This window comes from Suricata suricatta, chromosome 9, assembly GCF_006229205.1.
Source record: "Suricata suricatta isolate VVHF042 chromosome 9, meerkat_22Aug2017_6uvM2_HiC, whole genome shotgun sequence".
Lineage (NCBI taxonomy): Eukaryota > Metazoa > Chordata > Mammalia > Carnivora > Herpestidae > Suricata > Suricata suricatta.
In genome coordinates, this window is record NC_043708.1 from 42,641,622 (window position 1) to 42,650,163 (window position 8,542).

The 8,542-nt window shown below is 39.4% G+C and overlaps 1 protein-coding gene across 1 annotated transcript in view; it reads left to right on the forward strand.

The window, feature by feature from the left end:
• Window positions 1–8,542, forward strand: part of TBPL2 (TATA-box binding protein like 2) — a 39,272-nt gene that overhangs the window by 22,199 nt on the left and 8,531 nt on the right. The window contains exons 6-7 of the mRNA XM_029952186.1: window positions 1,577–1,744; window positions 5,581–5,675. Of these exons, the coding sequence (XP_029808046.1) occupies window positions 1,577–1,744; window positions 5,581–5,675 (263 nt within the window). The remainder of the gene's footprint in view (window positions 1–1,576; window positions 1,745–5,580; window positions 5,676–8,542) is intronic.

Consider the following 8,542-nt stretch of genomic DNA (forward strand, 5'->3'; position numbering starts at 1 on the left):
AGGTTCTTCCTCTATTTTCTAATGTTTGTACAGGAACATGTAGGTAGACTTTAAGTGTAAGTTGTTTGGGGAATTTCTGTGTCCTATTCACAGCTGATATCCAAAAAAACTATAGGGCTACCCAAACTCTTAAATTTTGACTTATAAACATCAGCACTATGGGAAACATCAGCAATGTAGCCAGTTAGGCAAATGGATTTTTTCAATATAGAAACTGTTTTTATTTCCCTGTTAACTTGGGGACACGGCCTTGGCAGGGACGTCTCAGTAGTTAGAAGTGGGTGAGGGGAAGAAATGTGAAGTGAAAATGTGACGTAATTAAAACACATAAGAGGGGCAGTGTTGTGGAGGCTGTGGATCGGAAAGAGCATGGAATGCTTCCTTTGGTCTCGGCAAACAGCACATTCAGTCTGACTCTTCTTGCAGGTGCTTCTGATTTTCATTGTAAAGATGAGGGTGGAATTCACATGGTTTACCCACCAGGTTTTGCCTCTTTTTGGTAACCCCTGCTGAGACTCATTGTATTGTTTTGTCAGTGACCATTGAAAAGCATGTAATGAAAAATAAAGCCTCACATCTCAGGACTTGACATTCTCTGACCTGGATTTCAGGTTGGAGCAGGACAAACCCTTAGAAGAATATGGCCACAAAGTGGAATAAGTTTCTTCCTCTCTCCTGTGGGGTGTGAGTTGAGTGATAATTCTGTGAGAAAGCTTGAGCAAAATTGGTTAGGCTTTGAGGTATTTTCGTGCTTTTTAAAAATATATAATTTGTCCTATAAAGATCCTGGTCCTGATATCCTGTCTTTGTCACCCAATTGGCATACCTCTTACTTCTTCATGTGTTTGTTTTTTTTTTGTATACACATGTCCTGATTTTTGTTGCTGCTGTTCCCATCTACGTGGCACAAACATTTAGACCAGATGGATGGTTCTCAAACTTGACCAAGCATTACAATCTGGAGGGCTTGTTAATACATACATAGACTGCTGGGCCCCAACCCCAGAGCACTTGAGGCTGGGACCTGGGGCTTTGCATTTCTAACAAGTTCTCAGGTGGTGATTCTGCTGCCAGACCGAGGACACCCTCTGAGAACCAGTGGAATAGTTAATTTTATCTTCCAGCATTTAAAACAATTAAAAGAAATATAGGGGCACCTGGGTGGCTCAGTAGGTTAAGCGTCTGACTTTGGCTCAGGTCATGATCACGCAGTCCCTGGTTTCCCAGTCCCTGGGATCATACAGAGCCGTGAGTCGGGGCTCCTCCCCTGCTCATGCTCTGTCTCTCTCCCTCAAAAATAAATAAAGATTTTAAAAAGTTAAAAAAAATACCCTATATGTGTAAGATGACAGATGAAGATGAAAACGTGTTTCTGATTTGGTTCTTACTGGGTGCTAGGGGCAAAAGCAGGGGAGGCTGGTCCTTTTCCTCAGCATCTACAGGTCTGTAGCATACTTTGAAAACCAAACATGGTACAGATGCTAAAAGTACAGTCAGGGAAATGTGTGAACACAGCCCAAGCTGGAAAGAGGACATAGTGATTAAGACCTCTTTAAATACATTTGCCCCTCCCCAGTGAAGAGCAGTCTCGACTTGCTGCGAGGAAGTATGCTCGCGTGGTGCAGAAGCTTGGGTTCCCAGCCAGATTCCTCGATTTTAAAATTCAGAACATGGTTGGAAGCTGTGATGTGAGATTTCCCATCAGGCTGGAAGGTTTGGTGCTAACCCATCAGCAGTTCAGTAGGTATGACGGTTATAAAACTTTCTGAGTTCCCAAGATGTTGAAGTTGTATTACCAGCAGGCTGCTTATATAGTGTGTCTTTCAGAGAAAGTGTGTGTGTGTGTGTGTGTGTGTGTGTGTGTGTGTTGTTGTTGTTGTTTTTAAGACTGTAGGTTAAAGGATTAAGATGCTGTCTTGAATCCTTACTGATTACTGTATGTGTCCAATATTCTGAAATAGTGGGTCAAAATTAAATTGCATAGTAATCACCTGGACAGCTTATTAAAAACACTTTCCTGCCTAGCCTGCATCATCATTGATTTTGCCTGAATCTGCAGTTCTAACAGGCTCACAGGTGATGTCAGTACTGCTTGCCAGAGGCTTGAGACTCCCCAGGGTACAGATTCCTGAAACAGGCATGCTCGGCTCGGGGGTGGTGGCGAAGGCCCACAGAGAAGGGGTATGAGATGGGTTAGGCAGGACAAAGGGACTTACGGCTGGCAGGGGAGAAAGGGTTGGAGAGAAGAAAAAAGAATGGCCTAGCACATTCTATGAAGGCTACCTAGTTTTTGTCCTGTTGAGTTTGAGGGGGTTTCATGAGTGTAGCTGTGGCTCCCCCCCCCCCCCAACGTGTTCATGAGCGGAGTCCTGTTCAGGGAGTATCTCTCGCCTGCTTCTTCAAACATAACTTCCCAGCTCAACAGCAAATGTACCGGGTCTGCTTGCCTCAGCTGCTTCGGTGCTTCTCCCGGCCTGTTCAGGCCCTCAGCAGTGATGGAGGTTGGTCAGCACCAAAGCCTACCGCCCTGGGGCACATATACCTGGCCCCCGCCCTGTGAGCTGCTTAATAAAATCACAGATGCTCTGCCTTCCAGTGATCATCTCCATTTACAGAGTGAGTGGGGATCCTATAGCTATGCTTTCTCTTAACATCTGTTAGCTTTCCTTTTCAGACATGGTCTGAACAGCTGTTAAAAATTGCTTTGTTTTTTCCTAGTTTGTCAAAACTCTCAGTTCATTCTGAGATTTAGCTTTTAGGATAGTCTTCAGCAATGTTTATTTTCTCCTGATTGTATTTTCTTTTTTCCTCTGCATTAATTGTTTTTCAACACATGCCTATTGGACACCTATGATGTTCCCATTGAACTTCACTGTGAAGCAGCCCATGCAGGAAACATTGCCTTTTTAAGGCCCCTTTCTCATTCTTCAATATTGGGAAGGGTTGAAGATTCATAGTAAAGCTTTGTTTTCAAGAATCTCTCAGTGCATGAGCCGTCTTTTCTTCCAGATTCTCAACCATGGCCTCTGGTGTGTCTCTCTCTGAACGAACATTTTCTAATGAGAGATCTCTGCCTCAATTCTGAGTTTATATCAGATGTGGCCCTCTGCTTTCTGGTTAGGCCTCTAAAATGATGTGTACAGTTTTCCCCAAGTTTCACTTTCTTTTTCACCAATATTGTCATCTTTGTAGGTTAGATTTAAGTCTAGGGTACGAGTATCACTTGTCACTACTTCTGCCTTCTGGAAGATAAAATTGCCAGTAGGGGAAGATGAGAACTCCTCATATGTATTGATCTTAGCCAGTTGGAGTGGGTCCATTACTTGTTCTGTCTTCCTTCTGAACCAGTTTTGGGATCTCACCCATTTTTTTTAATGTAGCCAGAAAGCCTGCATTATATTCCCACTACTATCTGTTTCTAGTCTTATTGTCTCCTCCAAAAGTTTGCCACTTGGGCTCCACTCTCAGGTTATGGATTATAGCTCCAGTGTGTGGATTGAGGGTGTTGGGGCATTAAAACACTTCTTTCCAGCAGGTTTGTGTCTTTAAAATGAGAACTCTCTTTAATTGTCTGCAACCCTGTCGGAGAACCATGGCACATGCCAGTTGTAATTATTAAGTTAAGTTTGCCTATGTTAAAACCTCAACTTCCTTTCATTCTCCTGGATCTACAAATTTGTGTATCAGCATCTGAAACCATAAGTATCCCCCTAGTTCCTGGGCACCTCCTCTCTCAATATTTGTATGCCATAATTGTTTCCCGTTTTCCCTGAGCATTGGTCTCCCTTCCTTCACTTTCTAAATCAATAATATCCTGATAATAAATACTAAGTGACTAATATCTAGGTGGCTACTGTGTAGCAAATGCTATGATGATCATGACAGTCATTACAGCCATGGTCTCTTGCCCTCATGGAGCTCACTGTCTTAAAGGGAAGACAGGGAAGCTAAAGATAATATGGTAACTATGAAGGTGAACACCCCTTGGAATGATATGGTACCGTTAAGCAGGATATTTAATGTAACAGGGTGGGGAGAGTGTGGAAGTCAAAGTTCTTATGGGAAATAACATCGAAGCCAACACTTGAATGAGGAGTTGAAATTGGGTTGGCTAAGAGATTGGCAATTGTTATTCTTCATCTTCATGAAATTCTCTGTCTCTGACCAATTCTCTTGTCTTTTCCCCTGGCCTTAACCTTCTTTTGAAATGAGGGAGAGAATAAATAAAATGAAGTAAATATCTCACTGAAAGTTCTTCATGCTGATATCTTAAAACTATGGTTCTGAAAGCCAATTGCAGTTTGCTGTCATTTATATACCAAAGACTTTGGTTTTCTTGTTTCCTTTCTAGAATGCTAAGATTCTGTTGGAAGATGAAATGGAAACACTCCTTCTGTGCCCCTAGCTTTCACTTTCTTGTCTAGACTTCATAGCTCCCATACACGTTTTCCAGGGCTCCAACCCAGTGTTGAGAAGTGGTAAGTGGGTAAAGTCTTAACAGACTTTCTGCACAAAGAATGATGTCTAGGGAGAAAAGTCTACCCATAGCAGCCTCCAGATACTTCAGTGGAGCAGCCTCACCACTGCAATGCATCTTTCTAGTACCAATAAGAGATTGTACATCTGTTGTTGTATGAGTCTTATTCCCTGCAGAATGGAATGGAGTTTTCCCTCTGTGGTCTGGATTCACCCTTTAAACACAAAGATTTATGTCTATTGTGTTCCATTTCTCAAATATCTTCTTTTTCCTATATCTGTTCTTCATTAGTTATTGCTTTTATTTCCTCAAGCTTCCTCTTAATTCTTGACTTCTTTTTTGAAGTTTCCTCAAGACTTTTCTAGAAGTCTCTACTTCTCTCTGCTGGAGCCTGGAGAAGCAGTTCTTAGCTCTATCATTGTTCTACGTTTAGTAGTAAATACAACTGAGTTACCATTTATAGGAACAACTCCTAAATTTTTTAAAGTTTCTTTCTTTTGCTCTTTTTTTTACTCTTTCCTTTCCTTCTTTTCTCTTCTTTTGTTTCTCTTCTTTCTTTCTGTAATCTCTACACCAAACATGGGGTTGAAAATCAAGACCTTGAGATCAAAAGTCCCATGCCCTTCCAACCCAGCCAGCCAGGTGCCCCACAAATCCTAAATATTTAAAACTTGGAATAGTTTAGTTTTCTTCACAGCACCTGTCCAGAGACCAATGACAGTGATCTAGAAAGTTTTTTAGGTTCTATCTGCTAAAATTGTTAACTTAGCAGCTTATAAATGTATATAAAATGTGCTCATTATTGAGAAACTTGGAAAATTTAGAAAATGTGTTTATGTATTTTTATTGATAGACTTTTTTTGGAAAGATGGAAAACATTTAACCAAGAAGATCTCAATACATTAAATTTGATGCCCTAAGTTATCTTAATTTCTAATAACTTAGGATGACCTGCACTTTGAAAAAATCTTATGACCAAAGATGAGTTCTGCTTGAAAACGAAAAGGTTTTGGTAAAATAGCTCCAATATGCTAGGTTTTGAATAGTATGGGAAAGTGGTTGAATAGTACTATTTTTAACTTTTCCCTTTTATATCTTAACAGTTATGAACCTGAACTGTTTCCCGGCCTTATTTATAGAATGGTAAAACCACGAATTGTGTTGCTGATCTTTGTATCTGGAAAAGTTGTCTTGACAGGTGAGTTCTAAGATTATTTTCTGACTTTTCTTAAATTCAGTAGCTGTGTGTATGCTTTGCTTTTCCTTTTAAATTGCTTTGTTCACCATTACAAAGTCTTGCTATTGTAGAACACCTGGAATAAAAAGTAGAAACAATTATAACATCACCCATTGGTCTCCATATCCAAAAGAATAACTTTTTTTCATGTTTTTTATGTCCTTTTGATATGCATATTTATCTTAACATCCTGCCTTTTTATTAACCATTATAACATGCCACTTAGCTCATTGTTACAAAGTCCTCATAGAAGAATACTTTTAACAGCTCCACAATATTTTTTTTTAATGTTTGTTTATTTTTGAGAGAGACAGAGACAGAGGAGGAACAGGAGAGGACCAAAGAGAGGGGGAAACACAGGATCTGAAGCAGAGCCCAATGCAGGGCTTGAACTCACTAACTGCAAGATCATGACCTGAGCTGAAGTCCGTGGCTTTACCAACTGAGCCACCCAGGTGCCCTTCAGCTGCAAAGGTTCTAGCAGAGGGGTCATCAAGCCTTTTTCTGTAAAGGGCCAAATACTAAATATTTTAGGCTTTGCAGCCTATAGGTTATCTGTTGCAACAACTGAACTCTGCCATTGTAGTGTGAAAGTAGCTATAGGCATTATATCAAGGAAAGGGGTCTGAAATGTGAATTTGATATAACTCATATAATTTATATGTTATGTAATATTTTTCTCCATTTCATTTTCTTTTTTTGCCCCCAATCATTTAGGCCATTGAATTTAAAACCATTTTTAGCTCACACTCTATACAAAAACAGGACTAGATTTGGCCAGCAGCCTGTTTCCTGACCTCTGTTCTAACACTTTATCATATCAAACTTATTCTCCTTTGCCAGGCATTTAAATGTGCCTTCTTTGTTTGCTGCTTATAATGGCACAGACTTTTGGCTATTTTTATGTGTGGAGAATTATGCTGTTAGTGTGAATGCTCAGAAATGGAACTTTTGTTTAAGGATAGGACTATTCTTAAGGTTCTGAGTACAAATTGCCAAACTGTTTTTTAAAGGGCTACATACTATATAGTTCTCCCATATTCTATATTCCTAACAGCACTGTATTGAAGTATTTTTTACAAACCTTCAGCAGTATTCAAAACAAAAACAGCATAAAAATGTTTATAAGTGAAAATGATCTCATTGCTTTAACTACATTGGTAATCAGAAACAAATTGATGACTTCTCTAAGATAGTTAAGAAATAGCATTTTATCTTTTGTAGACATTGTATACATAACTTCATCCTTTATGTCTACTTAGTGTTTATTATATTTTTCCCCTAAGGATTTGTATGAGTTCATAATATTAAAAGTAATTACTCTTTGTTTTAGACATGGCTTTTTCCAGTTGACTTATTTTTACATAAAGAAGGGTTTTGTCAATTCTTGAGATAAATGGTTGAGACTCTTTCCACCCATTCTGCTGAAGTTTGCTACTCTTGTTGAATGTTGTCTTTTTTTTTTAAACATATTTTACTGTTCTGTACCAAGATGAATGCCAAATTTATATAGCAGGGGCCAAATTGATTAGGACCCACCCTCAAATAGACAGCCAGCCAGCCATTTTACCACTGCATATTACTCTACTTATTCTTACTTTGTCATCACTCCATTTGACCTTTATATTTATATGGGTCTGTAGTCTTCCCTTTGCTCTAGAATTTTGTGATAATCCCATTTTATATATTACTATTGTGATATAAATGTGCTTTAATTTTAGTAGTCTTTGTATCTGCTAGGGTCAATTTCCTCTCTCTATTTGTTTCTTAGCTCCTCTTGAAAATTTTGTCTTCCAAATAAGCTTTGGAATTTTACAAAGTCTTGCCCCATCTAAAAAAAATTGAGATTTTTGCATTGCGTGAGTTAATTTGGGGAAAAATGATAAAGTCGTCACTCAGCATTCCAAAATATGGAATTTCTGTTCTTAAGTGTTCTTTTAGAACTCTCAGTAAAGTTTTATAGTTTGTTTTACTATAACAAAAAGCTAATGTGTCTTCAAAGTGAGGAAAGCCTGTTTGGAATTCAAGAACCTTTTGAATACAGCAAAGCTGCAGTTTCACAGATACTGCCAGTTTAGAGTCTAGAATAATTAAGACCTCCTCGTGATTGACAAAAAGGTTACTTTTATATGTCCTGAAGGAAAGGGGGAAACTCTGCCAAGTAAATTGAAGAGCATAAATATTGGAGCAAACAAATGCCCTACTTAAGGGAACAAACCTTTTTTTTTAAAATAGTTTATTGTCAAATTGGTTTCCATACAACACCCAGTGCTCTTCCCCACAAGTTCCCTCCTCTATCACCACCACCTCTTCCCCCCCTTTCCCTTCAACCCTTAGATCATTTTCAGCATTCAGTAGTCTCTCAAGTTTTGCATCCCTCTCTCCCCCTAACTCTCTTCCCCTCTTCCCCTCCCCTGATCCTCCATTAGGTTTCTCCTGGTCTCCTGTTAGACCTATGAGTGCAAATATATGGTATCTGTCCTTCTCTGCCTGACTTATTTTGCTTAGCATGACACCTTCAAAGTCCATCCACTTTCCTACAAATGGCCATATGTCATTCTTTCTCATTGCCATGTAGTACTCCATTGTGTATATATACCACATCTTCTTGATCCACTCATCAGGTGATGTGATGGACATTTAGGCTCTTTCCATGTTTTGGCTATTGTTGACAGTGCTGCTATGAACATTGGGGTACATGTGCTCCTATGCATCAGCATTTCTGTATCTCTTGGGTAAATCCCTAGCAGGGCTATTGCTGGGTCATAAGGGAGTTCTATGGATAGTTTTTTGAGGAACCTCCACACTGTTTTCCAGAGCGGCTGCAC